The 18,792-nt window shown below is 40.6% G+C and overlaps 1 protein-coding gene across 8 annotated transcripts in view; it reads left to right on the forward strand.

Annotated features, from left to right (window-relative positions):
• Atp10b (ATPase phospholipid transporting 10B) overlaps positions 1-18,792 on the forward strand; it is a 330,892-nt gene that overhangs the window by 243,089 nt on the left and 69,011 nt on the right. For all 8 annotated transcript variants that reach the window (XM_087571592.1, XM_087571588.1, XM_087571589.1 and 5 more), the window contains 1 exon segment: positions 2,366-2,570. In XM_087571592.1, the coding sequence (XP_087427718.1) occupies positions 2,366-2,570 (205 nt within the window).

Raw genomic sequence — 18,792 nt, forward strand, 5'->3', positions numbered from 1 at the left:
ATCAACAGATACCCCCACAGGCCCGAAGGCTTTATCTGATAGATCCCAGCTACCGCCACAGAAGCCAAAGGCTGGGAGGAAATAAAGGGAGACGTGAATAAACTGGTGCAAGTTTCCTTTAATATTAAGAATCATTTTTTTCTCTCAAAATGAAAAGATAAAGCAGTAGAAACCAACTTCATTCTCTGAAAGTTCATTTGGCACTGAGAGTTTAGTCTATCTCACAGCCTTTAAAGAGCCTTGTACCTGAACACTCAACAAGTGATCCCAGGGCTGAGTTGCTGTGACTGTTTTGCTCTTTGGATATAACCTAAGTATACAAATGAATATACTTTTTTACTATATCTGTGAAGGGATAAATGGAAATAGAGGTGATAGGATTGTCCCAATTCTTCATTTTTAAGAAGAGATATGGAGTACAATGGGTGTGTGGATGGAACTAATCAACAGTCATGTGGAAATCTGACACATGCTTTATCACATATGAAATACTGATAATGCTACAGAGAGACTTTACCCACATTTGGTAGCCATGTGGGTATGATTGCCGTGGATTAGACCAGTAATGTTACATTTGGCTCCTAGGGTCAAGGAATATTTCTGCAGACCCTGTAGTAACCTTGAGATGTAAGGCTGTTCACCAAGCCTGATGACCTTCTACTCTGATGGGCTCTTCCTCCAGCCTTTCAGGTGAAAACAACTTCATTTCAAAAGCTGGGAGTCTTCTGTGGGAGCCATGTATGATCCAAACTATTAGGAGGGATTTGCTAAGATTCTCTAGAGAACCTAGAGAAGGAAAGGCAACAGTCATTTGGACCTCTTTGAGAACTTTCGTTCACATCTCAGATTCCAGCAAAAACAACATATCCAGAGGAGTTCAGCATCTAGTGGAAATGGCACAGAAGTAAGCTGTGTCCCTAGACCCAGGTCCACTTAGCGATATCAACTTTAAGCCAGCAGGGCTCAAATAAAAAAACCACACAGGGAATACTGGTCTAGTTTCAAATCTCACGTTGAAGGAGGAACATTAGAGGTACGATCATAGAAGAACCCACATGTCTAGGATAGGTCTTGAAACCACATGATCCAAGGAATAATTAAGGATATCTTAGGCTTTAGACATGGCTTGGCATGGACAGAAGACTTTATAGGACCCTGAGGGATAGTTTTAAATAGTTTTTTTTTAAGATAGAAAATAAGAGCTTCTGGATTACTTAGGAGAGCAAAACTTGTAAATAGTTGGCTGGGTGTAACAGACTTTCTGATAATGAGAGCTCTTTGTAAATGCAATGTGCTATTCAGAAAGAGGGAATGGAAGAGCTAATGTGTTATACTAGCTGGGAGTGGCTAGCAGTAAAAGCCATGAGCTTTGACATTAAGCTGGATACAAGCTCAGGTTGTACAACTCTGGTTTTATGAGACTTGAGGAAAGAAAGATTTGATCCTCAGTTTCTTTGTTTGTGAAATTCATATAATGTCTGCACCAAGGAATTGTCATATAAGCGAGCAAACGTTGACACCAGTACTCAGTGTGTTGTAAATGTGAAATTGGCAGGTCTTCTTGCTACTGCTATTATCTAAGTTGGATAAATGACAGAGAGGTAAACATATCATTTCCTTCTCGATCTTCAGTCCTCTGATTTCCAGTTACGGTGGGTCCCATGCTATCAAACTCCCTGGCAATTTCTTACTAATGTTCTAAATGTGTCTGGAGGTTGCCATTTTATCAGTGTCCCATACATTGTTAATGATCAATATCTTCACTTTTATTGCCTCCTTGCTCCCAGTAATTTAGAACAATCCTTTCTCTATCTGTGATCTTTGTACCTTTGCTTTCTCCTGTGATAACTGCCACAGTTCCCTTCCCTTCCCCCTTAAAGAACTCTTCCACCCAGGAAAGAAAGGCTCAGCACAACACCTGGTCAGCACTTGGTAATTGCTTACAACTCTAAAAAATCAAAGGAAGAGATTCTATAAACCAAAAGTAACTTAGGGGAGGAAGAATTTTATTTGGCTTACAGGTCCAGGATACAGACCATTATTATAGGGACATCAAGGCCAAGAGCAGAGAGAAAATTAATTTCTAGATGCATGCTTGCTTGATCACTCACTCTCTAGTTTATACTTAGTCAGCCTCCTCTTCTCTTACACCACTGAGGACCCCGACCCTGTGAAGGATGCTACCCACTTTGGGCTGGGTCATCCAATAATCAAGATATGCCCACAAGCCAACCTGATCTACCCATTTCCTCAGTGGAGACCCTTACTGTTGACTTTTAGATTGTGGCAAGTTGACATCTAAAGTAAGCCATTGCACTGAGGAATCTCAAAGCTTACTGAGACCCCTCTCCTCCTTACACCCTAGAAAAGAACAAAGCTACATGCAGAAGCGCTGGCAGGATGTGCGTGTGGGAGACTTCGTCCAGATGCGGTGCAATGAGATTGTCCCAGCCGATATCCTGCTTCTCTTCTCCTCAGACCCCAGTGGGGTCTGCCATCTGGAAACTGCCAACTTGGATGGAGAGACCAACCTCAAGCAGAGGCGTGTTGTGAAGGGCTTCTCACAACAGGTAAATGCTCTCTCTATAAAACCTTCCATGGTGAGATAAGAGACAAGAAGCAAGCTTATCTCTTGGAATGCTGAACCTACACTGGCAGGAAAAAGGGGGAGGTAGCAGATGCCTCTTTAGAAATTCAGTCCTCCCAGCAACCTTCTGGGTAGCGATCATGCCCATATCACAGATGAGGAAAACTGAGGCTAATAAGTCTGAAGGACTGATTTCAAAAGTGATGATTAACTGTCCTCCTGGAAAATCTACCTTGTATTGAAAATCAAGTCCCACAACTGCTCAGCTAAGAACGCAACCAACCCTCTCCTTTGTTCTCAGGTGACCCTGTTCATTTTGCTCAGCTCAAACACGAATCTTTAATATTCCTTTGGCTCTCCCTTAACTACAGCAAAGAAGTAGTTGTTATTCCCAGTTGCCCCTGCCCCGTGTGTGTGTGTGTGTGTGTGTGTGTGTGTGTGTGTGTGTGTGTGTGTGTGTATGTGTCTGTGTGTCTGTGTGTGTGTGTGCACACATGCATGTGTGTTCCAATATGGGTGCCTATTTGCATAAATATCTGCATTTGATATCAGGTGTGTCCTCAGAAGCCATCCATCTATTACTGAAACTTATGAATGTGGGCCTTACTGTATAGGCTGCTAGGTGGCCCGCAAGCTCAGGGACCCACCTGACTCTAGCTCTCCAGCACCAGGATTACACTTATCATGCTGAGCTTTTCTTTTTTTTTTTAAAGTAGGTTCTGAAAATCAAACTCAACTCCTCTCCTCATGTGTTCACAACAAGCACTTAACCAACTGAGTTGTGTCCCAGTTCCCACTTTCCCTTTTGTGAACCTACCACATTGACAGCCCTAATCCTCTCCAAAGTCAGCCATTGTTGACACCTTTGTTACTTCTTCACACATAACCAGCAGAGCAGGGTGGTAGAGGAAACACAGAGAGTTTGGTGGTGACCAGCTCCGACTCTAGGTTTTGACGAACTGGATTTAACTACTAAGTTCTGACATGGATAAAGTGTCTCATTTTACAGAAGTTACCACTCTCTCATACTTTGGTTACTTTATTATTTTAAAAAAAGGTAAAAATAATACTTCTCCCTAGAGTAATTCGAAAGACTAAATGGTATAGACCTGATTGCTTAGCATGAAGAGAACACTGAAAGAGTAAGTAGTTGCTATTAATATCAATGATTTTCATAAACAGTTTTTATTGGCTAATTGGATGTGATATTCTGATTTTCAATTGCAATTCTCCTTATATAGCTTGATTTCCAACCTCTATTGATGGGGAAAAAGAATTCTGTCACTTTTTTATTCTGCCGGCTTTTGGCTATGGAGGAATTAAATGAGTCAGGGGATTTGGGAGAAAGAAAGCAAATGTTCCAGTCCTCCAAGGGTCTCATGAGCTGTAGTTCTGTGGTCTATACCATTTCTCAAGATGAAACCGTGTATTCTGACTCAGCTTGCCTCCTCTACGGTACCTGATGGGCATGTCTCAACCACTTCCTATGTGATTGATAGCCATCTTCAGTCTGGTCCCTCCTCTCCACTGTGGGCAGGAATTCTAACAGATACCCCATAGTTTTTCAAGAGAATAAACGGAAATAAGGGGGAAATAAGAGCTTGTACCTGCTGCAACACAGTAAATGGTCTCTCTGGCCCTCAGAACAAGAACATACCTACAGGGCACCATTACATCTCCACTCACTGATCTCTTGGCCTCCAAGCCCCGCCCACTGAACTGGCGTGGCCTCTGAGTGTTACTTTCCTTGGCTTGTCTCTCTCCCATTCACTGAATCACTTTAGTGTTTATAAGGAGGAGAACAAAATCTGGTGTATGGTCACAAAGTCCTTCAAGGCAGGCAGGAACAATCTACATCTGGCCTTGGGGCCCTGTGACCTACTTCCTTGATGAGAAACCTTTTTAACTGATACTTACAGGAAAGTTTTCACAGGACACACATCCATTACATGGGCACAGGGGAATCTGATACCTTAGTCTGGGGACAGGCAAAGAAAGATCTGTTAGACATGGTATTTGATTCTATTCCTTTTCATTTAAGTCCTGGAAATCATAAAGCTTTGTTTGCATAGACATCTCTGTTTTAACTCCTATGACTTCATCCTCATCTAATTTTGAATCTCATTTCCTCTCTTACTTCAAAGCTATTGAATTTCAGCCATTGGCTTTTCTTCTTCCTTTTGCCTCAGCTCTGGACTGTTTCTTGTATATACTTTGGGATTTATCTAAAGGGAAGCTAGGTGAAACAATCCTCATATTCCAACACCATAACCATTCGATTTAATAAACTTTTCAAATTCTCACCCTGAATTCTCACGGGGTACTTAGCATTTCTTAAAAATGTATATTCATATGTGAAAAGAACATTTACCAACTTGGCTTCCAGAGTTCTTTGTCCTTATCCTGATTTTCCTTTGCTTAAGAGTGTCTGTGATTCACTAATGACAATAATAAACTTGAGCCCGTGCTAAGTAAGAGCTTTGTATGATTAACTAATCCACAACAGCCCAACCAATGGACAGGATTATGGTCCTCATTTTACAAATGCAGAAACTAGGGCATAGAGAACTCATGTCTCTAGCCCACAGTCACTGAGCTTTAGAGTTAGAAACAGAATTTTTTTTCATCTTTATTAACTTGGGTATTTCTTATTTACATTTCAATTGTTATTCCTTTTCCTGGTTTCCGGGCCAACATCCCCCAACCCCTCCCCCCCCCCGTCTCTATGGGTGTTCCCCTCCTCATCCTCCCCCTATTACCACCCTCCCCCCAACAATCACATTCACTGAGGGTTCAGTCTTGGCAGGACCAAGGGCTTTCCCTTCCACCGGTGCTCTTACCAGGCTATTCATTGCTACCTATGCAGTTGGAGCCCAGGGTCAGTCCATGTATAGTCTTTGGGTAGTGGCTTAGTCCCTGGAAGCTCTGGTTGGTTGGCATTGTTGTTCATATGGGATCTCAAGCCCCTTCAAGCTCTTTTAGTCCTTTCTCTGATTCCTTCAATGGAGGTCCCGTTCTCAGCTCAGTGGTTTGCTGCTGGCATTCGCCTATGTATTTGCTGTATTCTGACTGTCTCTCTCAGGAGAAATCTACATCTGGTTCCTGTCAGCCTGCTAGAAACAGAATTTAAAACCATGTTTGTTCTTAAAGTCTATGGTAGCTCACCTTCTTGGCCCTTTGGCTATTACCTTGTATTTATACAGAGGTGCATATGGAATGCACGTATTTATCATTTACAGAGTCTTTCCATAAGTAGCAGGTTGCTGGAAGAACAAAAGCAGCAGGATTAAAGGATTAAAGTTCAGCCCAGCCTCTGGACTGGGCATGTCCTGGCTGCTCTCAGCTCCCTGCTTCTCCCATTGTTTTTAATGCCCAAGGTTTCCATGTATACACAGAATTCACTATTAGCTAATGCTGTACCACAGAGTTTCCCCAATGTATTGAACAAAGATACAGATGAAAGTTGCAAGGAAGGAGAACACTGCAAAGAAAAATAAGACCAAAAGATAATAATAAACACGTTTTAACTTCTGTATCCTATAGGACTTCTCTGATCCTTTAATGAGCCCGAAGGAGGCGAAGAAGCATGTAGCTTCCTAAATATTTGAGCATAGAAATCTTTTATTCCAAGGAAGAGATCCAAGAACTGCCATAGGAAGGGTGGGAACACCACTCAGAGACTTGCTGCAGCTACATAGTGAGCACTCAAAATGTGCCATCACTGTCCCTCAGGAGCTTTCACAAATATCTGTACCCTCTCCCATCCCACAGTGAGACAGTGCCCAGCAGGCACACCTTGAAAATGTTCCCCGACATTTTCTTGATATAGACTCACTGACAATTTCTTAAAAACTGAAACAAAGAAAAGGCATCATTCTGGTGGAAAAAATAAAAGCAAACAGAAAAACAAAACCCAAAAATAATAATTCCCCCAGACAAACAAACAGGTAAGAACAACTATCACTATAGTAAGAAGGAATGGTAAATGGCCATCCATCCATGTTCCTTACTGTATGGCCACCCTTCTGAACGCATTATCCTTTGGGTCCATACACACCCCGTGAGGAGAGCATTGCTACCCTCTTCTGAGAGATGAAATTCTGGGGAACAATAAAGGCAGATCTCACTATTGTCTCAGGAGATTTTGAATACCTCCTAATATGATTTCTGTAGAAACTTAAGAGTTTTGAATAATGAGTTTCCATGACTTTTTGTTAATGTATTTTCTCTCTAAATTTATGTTATTCATAAGACCCTCACTCTCCCCCAATGGTCTTTTACTAACCTCAGATGTTGCTAGAAGTCCCCACCTCAAATAATATTTCCATTATCTAGAAATGGTGAGAAATTGAAGGTGGCTTCCTTGAACAGGCATTCCCAAAGGTAGAATATGCCCAACACAGTCCCTAGCTCTTGAAAAACGTGGTCAGGTCAAACTAATAAGCTAGAATCCCACAGACACCAACCTCATAGAGGGTTCAATGTACAATATATTCAGGTCCCTGGGTGCATTTTTTTAGAACAAGTATTTATTTACATTCCTATGAAATTTTAGGAAAGGGGACATTTCCTGGATTTGACACAGACAGGGTCATGATAGGTGAAAGTGACCATTCATTCCCCTGGCTCAAGAAGTTTCTTCTTCTCTTTCTGCAAATGAAATTCAAGTACAATTATAAACATAGTAGCCACTGACAAGTATCTGCTTTCTAGGACACTGTGGGGACCAGAACTGTTGTTCAAACCCTTTTCCTAGAACTAAAATTAGGCCAAAGTCATCGCTTTTTCAGCTGGAATCTTCTTGGGAGGAGTCATTTTTTAATTCACCTTTTCTTTTTTTTTTAATTTTTTTATTAACTTGAGTATTTCTTATTTACATTTCGAATGTTATTCCCTTTCCCGGTTTCCGGGTCAACATCCCCCTAACCCCTCCCCTTCTTTTTGGGTGTTCCCCTCCCCATCCTCCCCCCATTGCCGCCCTCCCCCCAACAATCACGTTCACTGGGGGTTCAGTCTTAGCAGGACCCAGGGCTTCCCCTTACACTGATGATCTTACTAGGATATTCATTGCTACCTATGAGGTCAGAGTCCAGGGTCAGTCCATGTATAGTCTTTAGGTAGTGGTTTAGTCCCCGGAAGCTCTGGTTGCTTGGCATTGTTGTTCATATGGGGTCTCGAGCCCCTTCAACCTCTTCCAGTTCTTTCTCTGATTCCTTCAACGGGGGTCCTGTTCTCAGTTCAGTGGTTTGCTGCTGGCATTCGCCTCTGTATTTGCTTTATTCTGGCTGTGTCTCTCAGGAGAGATCTACATCCGGCTCCTGTCGGCCTGCACTTCTTTGCTTCATCCATCTTGTCTAATTGGGTGGCTGTATATGTATGGGCCACATGTGGGGCAGGCTCTGAATGGGTGTTCCTTCTGTGTCTGTTTTAATCTTTGCCTCTCTATTCCCTGCCAAGGGTATTCTTGTTCCCCTTTTAAAGAAGGAGTGAAGCATTCACATTTTGATCATCCATCTTGAGTTTCATGTGTTCTATGCATCTAGGGTATGAATTCACCTTTTCAACAGTGAGTCCCATATCGTATCACCGGTGAAGAGGTGGAAGCAAACAGTTTAACTTACTACTATTCTAAGTTCTGCTCAGAATACAATTTGCCCAGAGAGTTAATTTGTTTACATTTCTTATTTGTTACATTCTGAATCTTGATTCCTCTAGAAATAAAGACCTTTGCTTCTTACTTTAGTAAATACACAAGTCGCTAAAGTGAAAGAATCAGAAATGAATTCTCCAAATCAATACTCTAGCTCAAGCATGCTCTTGGTTGTCTGGCATCAAAATGATTGAAACTTAAGTCTATCAAAGCATGTATCCAATTATTTTCCCATTTGTGCTAGGCTAACCCCAAACCTTGCCTGGCCATTTCAGCATCATCTAAGAGCTACCCAGCAATGGGGAATCTCAGTGATTTTAACAAGAGTCCCTGGTAGTTCACATGCATATTGAACTTGAAAGGCACTGTCCCAGGGCACCACTGATTAATAATTACATTTTCAACTCTTTGTTGAATATCTGTTAACTATTATAGCTTCCACCCCACCAATAGTTACTGCTTGAAAGCATTTGCTCAGTTAGAAACAGTCAGTTATTCTCTGCAGGAGAAGTACTCATTTTAGCATTTTTTAGAAACATGAACACTTGCCTACAAAGGCGTTGTGCTCCACTAAGGGCAAAAGAACCACCATCTCAAAACCTCGCCATAGTCGCCAACCCTCTCAACCTCGCCCGCCCTGAGAACCAGGCAAAATTTGCTTCCCTAGTAGAAATGGAATCTGGTAATGAGTCCTGCCCACGCATGACAGGCTGTTCAGAATTTCTATCAAGAATATTTAGTGCTTTCTAGTTTATCACTGTTAAACAGTGGTTATATTTTTGTGGGTCATTTAGTATATAATCTATATAAAAGTATATAATTCTATGAAGCATCAATGTGTAACTTAAATCAAGCTTGTACTGTATGCAACAGGTATTTTGTCTTGTAATTTCGCACAAAACCCTATGTGGCAAACACCTCTACGGTGCCCATTAGAAGTGAAACAATAGCAGCTCAATTACCCTGCTAGTAGTGGACTAAACTTGCATAAAACTCAGGAAGGTTTCTCACTTATGACTTTTATTGTAGAAATTTTCAAGTATACATAAAATCTAGAGGATAATCTGATACATGTTCATGTACCCATCAAATAATTTAAACAAGCAGCACATACAGAATTAAATCTAGTCATCTTCCCCCTCCCTCTTCGCCTTTGGAAGGTATTTTTAATAATCAACGTTTTAGCATTTCGCCAGCAAATATCTACCATGTATCTCTGAATGATAAGTTCTTCCTGAACACCATCATCATGCCTGCAAAACAACAATAATTCTCTGATATTAACTTTTAAGTCAGTGGTCTTAACTGGTTTACCAGTGTATTTGCTTGAACCAGGCCAGATACTGAGGTTAATATCTTGTATTTCTTTCAACTTAGCATGTCTAGCTTATCTCTCTTCTTCCTTTGCATAGCTGGTATCAAGTTGCTTAATAAACCAATTTGTTTATTGTACAAAATTTGCCATAAACTTGACTTTTTTGATTTTGTTGTGTTTCTGTAGTATCATTTAACGTGTTCCCCTTTCTAGTCTATTTCTATAAATTTGTGATTGGATCCAACAAATAATCATTCTTTAATGGACTCTGTCTCTCTCTCTGTCTCTCTGTTCTCTGTCTCTCTCTGTCTCTCTCTGTCTCTCTCTCTGTCTCTCTCTCTCTTTCTCCGTATGTGTGTTGTGTGTGTGTTGTGTGTGTGTCTGTGTGTGTGTGAGTGTGAGTGTGTGTGTGTGTGTGTGAGTGTGAGTGTGTGTGTGTGTGAGTGTGAGTGTGTGTTGTGTGTGTGTCTGTGTGTGTGTGAGTGTGAGTGTGTGTGTTGTGTGTGTGTGTCTGTGTGTGTGTGAGTGTGAGTGTGTGTGTGTGTGTGTGTGTGTGTGTGTGTGTGTGTAAAGACAGAGGGGTCATAGGAAACTGTGTTAGTTATTTTTCTGTTGCTATGTTAAAATAGTAAGCAAAAGCAAGTTAAGGAAAAATTTTATTTTGACTTACAGTTTGAGATAGAGTCCATCATGGCAAAGAAGTGTGGCATGGGACAAGAGCAAGAAACTAGTTGATCACATTTTCATCCACATACAGGAAGCAGCAGTAAAACAAGAAGGCGATGAACCTTCAAAGCCCTTCCCCCATCATATACTTCCTCTGTCAAGGCTTTATCTCCTAATGGTTCTATAACCTCCCAAACAGCCAACTGGGGACCAAGTGCTTCAATACGCAAGCGTATGGTGAATATTTCTTATTCAATCCACCACACATAGTGTATGAACATCTCACAGAAGATGGTTGTCTTTTCTGCCCTGTTGATAGTCATTGGTGACAATTGGTTAGATCTATAAGTTCAATGGAGTTTTCACAGTGACTATAACCTAATTTAATTTCTTCTATGGAGAATTTATTTTTGCTGAGATGTCTCCTGCCCAGAAAATGCAGAAGACAGGATAATTTTCATTCATTTACCAGTTTTTAAAAGAACCTTTCTCCAGCATCTTTCAAAGATGTCTAGTGAATTTAAGTTTTGCTGCTCTAGTGTGAATGAGAACTCTAAGGATTTAAACAGAAATGACACGTGTCAAATCTGTGCAGTTGCTGTCTTTACTGATTGTCCTCTTCAGCCAGTGATAAGTTCTTCAAAAGAAGTGTCACAGGTGTCACGTGACTCTTCAGTAGTCTCTGGTAGATCTGGTTCCTCTCTGTATGAAGTTGTATTCAGTGATCACGGTCAGTGCATGCTGGTGGTGCTTGTTGCTTTCTGTGATAATTATTCCTGTGCATTCAAGTAGAAAAAACTTAAATTCAGGACTCAAAAATTTAACTGGACCTCACCCACACACTACATGTATATCTTCCTGTTACTTCAGATAAAGTCCTTACCCAGTACATTGACCAGTCCCCTTTACTAGCTGTCACAGCAACTTTCTCTTCTAGAAGAACAAGATGTTGGAAACATTTTAGAAATGAAAAAAATCAACTTGAGAGATGCTAGATTTTAGTAAAGCTTAACTAGTTAATATAGTGTTCAGTCTGAATTAAAACTCAATTTTTATATACCTGACTGCTTTCACCAATGCTAAACTAATTATATGTCCTTTTATTTGTCATTCCCGTTTCTTGATTGATTATAACTTTCCTGTACATGAAAATATCCAAGTTATATAAAATTTAATTACTTGTACAATAATGATAATTTAGTGACAGAACAATCCAATGAGAACCAAATAATTTTACCTTTGACTTATGTTTTGTGAATCTCCGGTCTCTTTTTTTAATAGACTATCTCCTATATTTTTTCCTAATGTATAGACACACAAATATACACACACACACTGAAGGAAATTTGTGTACATATATACACAGAACAAGAGATAGTCAAACACAGAAACACAGCAGCCATATATGCATAATAGCACACACAGATGCATGTAGACAGATTAACTATTCATGTGACCTAAAGATACACACACAGATCCATGCACACAGACACAATTGTATGTGTCCATATAGACACACATGCACAGCATCAACATTGAATACCCTCTTCCCAGTGTTAGCATTATTTACACACAACTATTTAAAAGTGCTTTTCCATTTGTATTCATTCAGAACCCACTCTGCCAGGTTATGTGAAAGATGTAATCACACTAAGGTACTAATGGATGATAGCACAAAGATTTAAGATTTTTTTCCATTCCACCATCTCCATAGCTAAACATATTTAGATTTAAATATTGGCCTACACAATCTTAACTGGTAAGAAAACTCATGTATATTTAAACTCAATATGGAAAACATTTCTTGTCTCACATGATAACCATACCTATCTAACATGTGGATTAGTCAAAAATCTTAGTTGCAGGATGGCTCAGGTGAGTAAATGCTGCACAGCCATCCCTGAGGACATAAATTCAATCTCCAGCGCCCATGATAAAACACAAAGGTGACCTGAGCCTGTAATCCCAGCATCAGCAAGGTAGGGCTAGGAGGATTCCTCCCTCAGCGTGCGTCATCACCCAGTCTAACCCAGTCAACAAGCTCTAGGTTTAGTATAAGATCCTGACCAAAACAGTTTGTGGTAAGAAATGAAAGAACATAGCCATGTCAACTTCTGCCCTATACAAACAAAAACATACATATACATACAAATGCACACACACACACACACACACATGTGCACATGTGCACACATGAAAAAATACTTTGGTTACATATAACAAAATACTGACTAAAAATACCTTGCCCAGAATGAAAATTGTTGGAAAGATGTATGGTGAGTGAGCCTTAGGCCTTGTGGTACCAGGAAGTCAGAATCCATCAGGATAAGCTCCACCTCTTGTGTTATTTCTTTTCATCTTTGACCCCTGCTCCCATTTAGCTCCCAGAGAGGAACAATCAGTCTTCTTGACACCTACGTCAGGAAAGCATCCCAGGGAAAAAGACGATTGTCCCAGGTTGGGTACCACATACTGGTTCCTGGACCAATCAACTATGCCCAGTTGCTTCCTCTGCCTGAAAGTCATAAGGAGGACTGATCTGTGGAGAGAGAGGTTTATGAGCAGCAAAACAATGGACATCCATCCTATTCATTATAGACCCAGACTGTAAAATCCTAAATTACCACACTTGGGCGGGTCTAGATGTCCTCTGCCTCTCTCCTGTAGCCCCCCCCTCCCATGCTAGACTTTCTTCCCCAAAACCTGTTTCCTGTCTTAGCTCCTCTGCCTTCTCAATATTGTGTAGAGAGTACTCTTCTCTGGGCTTCTACAGATGTTGCTACTTCTCATTTTTCCTCGCTACTGTCTTCCAGTTAATCAATCCACTTTCTCATCCAATGCTATAGGATGTCTAACCGTTACCAAATGCCTGGCTTGGATTTTCATTGCCATTATTTATTGACAGAGGTGACACATTATGATTGTATCTTCTGTGAACAGCTCAATATAGCTTCTCCAGTTGAAATTTATACCCTGCTTTTTACGACTCCTTTTGCCAAAAACATGGGGTTTTCCCATTGTTTTATTGTGTTTTTCTTATCTGTAACAAGACAGTTTTATACAGAGAAGGTTTGTCTTTGCAGTGAATACTCCCTTAGGACATCACTGCCCTCTGAGGGCACCCGTCCAGAGTTTATGCCTCATGTCACGTCAGATGAAGAACCTTCTCTGTGAAGTATGCAATAATATATTCCTGGAGTCAAAGAGAAAATATACACAGGGCAGGAGATAGACTGAGCCTATGTGTTCTAATCAGAAATTAATGACTGAATGACACAGTCCTTGGTAAACAACTCTACTTATAATTCCTTTTGGAAATGATCAGGGGACAAAATCATTCTTTTTCCAATATTTGGTTGGAATGTCAAACCCAGACTTTATTAGCAAAATGTCACAGCAGGACCTTAAGATTTATTAGCCTTGAATAAAAAAACAGAATATCCATCTACTTGGTAAAAGGAAACCCAATCTGCAAAAAATCATTAGGGTCCCATTCTGATGGCCTTCCAGCCCAAGCCATGCTCTTGTATGCCAGTGAGTGTGGCAGGAAGACTGTCCAGGTTCCTCAGGCTATATAGACTAGCCCCTCCTCTAGAGACAGAGGGAAGGGATTACTCATCACTCCCAGTGGTTATCTTGAAAAGGACAATCATCAACCAGGAACTAGAAAGGTTGTCAAGTGCCAATAAGTGTCAGTAGTTTCAGATAGGATTCTCAGAAATTAGGGCTGATCTCATTTGCATCCAGGAAGGAAACAGACATATAGCTCAGCAGATGAGGTGTGGCGAACATTTGCTTTCACAATTTAGATGCCCTATTAACACGCTTTTTTTTTTTCTTTAAAAGAGTGGGTAAAGGGGAATTAAAAATTCCCCAATTCTATAGCATTCCTCCACACTTCTGTGTTCTACCAGCCTTGTAACCCTTTTTTTGGCGTGACTAGGCAAGGTGTCCTTGCCCATGCTTTTTGTTGGGCTAATCCAAGTCCAGGAATTTTCATGGTGGCCCCCTCACCTGAGCACCGTGGATAAATGGACTCAGCAGTAAGCAATCATAGTGATAACTGATTCCATTCTTCTTTTTAACAGACATCCTTGGCTCATAGTAGAATCTGGATGAATAAATGTGTTCTGTGTTAGAGGAAAGCCTGGCTGTTTCCTTTCCTTTGATGAACACAGAGTGTCTTGAATGACAGAGGGGTTTCCAAACAATCTGAAACATGAATCTTGTAGTCAAAGAACATATAACTGTGTGTCACTGTTACCTTACAAGTATGGTTCTCAATTTTCCTAATGTTGTAATCTTTTAACGCAGTTCCTCATGTTTTGGTAACCCCCAACCATAAAAATATTTGTGTTGCTACTTCATAACTGCAGTAGCATAAACACAGTTTTGCTACTGTTATGAATCATAAGATAAATATCTGAAATGGAGGAATTCTGATATGAATGACCCCCTGATCATTCAACCCCCAAAGGGGTCACAACCCACGGGTTGAGAACAACTACTTTATAGCTTCAAGACCTTGTGTGACTCCACAACATGCAGTAATGCTTTCAATGTTCATTAGCAAAGAAAACACAGATTTAGCGAAACTGCTGTGGAATTGGTGACCTTCTGTGGGAATTAGTCATTTACCAATCTTGATTTAAAACATGAGTCTCTAAACAAAAGGGTGTTAGTATAGGAAGGGGTACGTATAGTAAAATCAGGAAGGCCACACTGTGAGTGAGGTAAAATGAGGGGCAGAGAGAAAATAAACAGGATTATTAAACGTGTATCTGAAGTTGTCATGGAACAAATGTAAATACTTAAAATATAAACGATTTGGAACAAGAATAATTAAAAATAAAATTCTCACAAAATTTGAAAAGTACATCTATGTTAGGAGTCCTGGTTTTGCCCTACAGATCACATTGGAAGTCATTAAAGGGAGACCTAGGGACACTACCGTATACCAGGGAACAAACACAAAAACACTTAGAGATTTGACAATTTAACAAGATGTTATAAGTACATGTGAGTGATTAGATATTAAGTATTGTCTAAGTTTAAAAACACAGACTACTACAGTGTGTGGTGAAGAGATGGGGCCTTAGGAGATTAAAAACCTTGGGCTTACATCCAAAAATGCAAGTTTTGAAAGAATAGCAAATACAGAAAATTTGAAAATAAATCAACACTCAGTTTTCTCTCCAATAAAAATGGGACTAATTTGTTTTGAATACTTGGTAAAAATCATTAAAATTAAAGATGATAAAGTAAATAAAGGGTGTCATTCTGTGAATTAGAATTTAAAACACCCAAAAGAAAGTATGCCGTGTGGCCATGAAATTCGGTGGCCATTACAGTGACTTAGTGTTCTTTTCTTCACAAGTAAAAGAATTCTGTGAGACTGGTTCTAGATAATCAAAAAAAAAAAAAGGAATTGTTATATGAATGTGGTAGGAAAAGGAAGGGAAGGAAGAGCATATAGTAAGGTTCAGAGGTCAAAAAGAAAACTTGAGGGATTGAGCTTAGAAACCACAACTAGGAATCCACGATGACAGTGAAGAATTGGGAGCAGTAGTAAGTTAACAGTCTTGGGTGATTTTCCTTCCTGGAGTCATTGCACTCAGCTCACAGTCCCACCGCAGGACAGCATAAGAGGCAGGACACCTTGGCTTACATCGAGATGTGAGCAGGAGGATGAAGGCACTTCAGTAACTTGTTTTGCAAAGAACAACAATGATCTTTGAGATGAGTAAACATGGAGCAGTGGTCCACTGGAATTTCAAAAACTAAAGCATGGACTTGTCAACCAGTTTTACTGAATGTCTTGAAAATCCATTGTGAAAATAGTTTAACAGAAAGTGAAGTTAGAAAAGTAAAACTGGAAGAACATGCAATGGGTTTCCTGTTCTAACCTTTTCTAGCTGTTAGAATGTGCTCCGGCCGGATCGCTTTAGTTTACACTTCCTGGTAGCCTTGACAGTGGCCAGTTTGTTGTATCTGAGACACAGATCAGCCAAGAGTAAGACGACACAACCTGGGTAGTTATGACACCCTGACTTTTGGCCCACTTTGTTTTGATTCCAAAGGTAGCACGGGGACACGCCTGAGCAAGACTGGGAACTGGGCGTTATTTCTTTGCTATCAGAGTTGTTTTGTGTCAATACCTACTTCCTCCTCTCTGAGTCTCTTCCCCTTCCCCCAAGATTCAGATCCTGATAGTCAATAAGTACTCAAAATCATGAACGAGAAAAGAAGGAGTGTATGAGACCTCAACTTTGAAGACAGTTTTTGTGAGTGAGCTATCCTAATTTGCATTCTGTTACTATAGTCAAGACATGACCAAAAGCAGTTTGGGTTGAAAAGAGTTTATTTCCTCTTATAGCTTATTCATCATAAAGGGGAGTCAGGGCAAGAATTCAAGGCAGGAACTGAAGCGGAGACCATGGAGTGCTGTTTACTAGCTTGCTCCTCCTGGCTTGCTAACTTTACTTCCTTATGCCCTAGGACCACCTACCCAGGGATGCCACTACCCACCATGGGTACTTCTGTATCAATCAAGAAAATGCCCCCACAGATTTTTCTCACAGGCATATCTGATGGAGATAATTCCTCAACTGAGGAGCCCTCTGCCCAGACAACTCTAGCTTATATAAAGTTGACACAAGGACTAATCAGCACGTAGGTCAAAGAATTCCCATAAAAGAAGTGGTCTTGTTCCTACAAACGGAGGCTACGGTTATACCTGGGACTGTCCTGATTGTGTGGCATAGTCTTCACAATGTAATCTATTACTGTGTCCTTACCCATCACCTTCCATGGACATCCCTTAAAACCCCTCTCTCCAGCACCAACGTCACACTCTAAGACCATGATGGCATACCAATTGAAACAAGGAACTCTAAGATTTGCCCTAAAAGGAAAGTAACAGTCTTTTAAAAGCTGTATAGACCTAGGCATGTACATGTGAAGTAGACACAGCACATTAAAAAAAAAAAAAAAACCAGCTAGCTCCTCTAATTGGCTAAAGTGAAAGGATCTACCAGGAGTAAGTAAACTTCACAGAAGATAGTTTTTTAAAATGATAAATTATTATCCCCGCAAACTATTTTCTTACCATTTTAATGTAACACAGGGATAGTAAATGGAACCTGGCAGCTGACAGTAACTCCAGCTCAAGGGACACAACATCCTTTTCTGCACACTAAGGGCATCTACACTCACATGTACATACCACGCACACATACTTTAAACAATAATAAACATTTGCAAAAGCAGTGTTCTTGTGTCTTCTGCATCCATTTTGGAGAGTGTGGGAAGGAACCAAGGAGGCAGGTAGCAAGAGAGGGCAAAAGCAGCCCTCTGCGAGATGCAGACAGAGGATCCCATGAGCAGTGCCTAGAAAGAAGGAACCAGAAAAAAGACACAGGAGAGGGTTTGCTCTGAGCAAGCACAGAGTAAGAGACTCAACCTTCACCATGGCCATGACCAGAGCCCCACAGGGTATAATTCAATGAGCAGTAGGGACTCAGAGCTGCTACGGGATTATTAGCTGCCACTGCTTTTAGAAACCCAGCAATGAACTGAGTGCTATGGGTCAGGACCAAAGCACATGGCTTAATCAAGAGCACAAAAGCAGCTGACAAATTACAACATGATTTGTCATCATCTCAGGACTCACTGTCCCTGAAAGAATCAATACCTGGAGGGACAAGAGCCATATTTTTAGTAACTCCTGGATGGGCCATTTATTTCAAGTGAGTAGAGAGTTTATTTATGTTGGCGCCCCCATGGGTGTAATGGACAGTATATTTACACAAAGGCAGAAAATGCTATCATTACTTCTAATAAAATTGCCCCTTTGAAGAGCTGTAGCTTACCACCCTGAGTGATAAATTTACTAGCTCAGATGCTCGGAACTCTACTCAGGGACTGTGCCCACTTCAGTCTTCAACATTGCTGCCTTCTGTTTGGATAGAATGATATGCATTGCAGAATTCTTCCATACAGATTCTATCTACTAAGGCACCAACGAGGCAGGCAGGGCTGGCAATATTAACTGCATTCTACAGTTGGAGAAACCAAGGCTCAACTGTTAAATGCATTGGTGAGCACTAGAGCTGGAAAGCAATGTCTCATCATCTCTAGTTGATTTTACCCCTGTTTTACTATATCTGAAACAACTTCAAAGAGAGAGACTTTCTATAGTCAAAACAAATGATAAAAATATTCAATCTGAAAAGAATGTAAAGAAATAGGGTATATCTTTGCAATAGGCTTTTTTTTCCGGTGTTCATAAAAGTATTTAAATTAGCATTCAAAATGTTCAAGGCAGGCTGAGAAAGAGGGCACAGTAAGTAATGTGCTTCCTACGGGGACATGAGGACCTGGCTTGGAATCCCAGCACCTATGTAAAAAGTTGGGCATAGCAGTGTCTGTTTGTAATCTTGGTGCTAGGGAGAGTGGGCGAGGAAGAACTAGAGCATGTGGGCCAGCTGGACTAGTCTAATCAGTGATTCAGTAAGATACGCGGTCTCAAAATAAAATAAATAAGGTATAGAGCATTAAGGAAGGCATGAGATA

Source organism: Rattus norvegicus, chromosome 10 (genome assembly GCF_021556685.1).
Source record: "Rattus norvegicus strain SHRSP/BbbUtx chromosome 10, alternate assembly SHRSP_T2T, whole genome shotgun sequence".
NCBI lineage: Eukaryota > Metazoa > Chordata > Mammalia > Rodentia > Muridae > Rattus > Rattus norvegicus.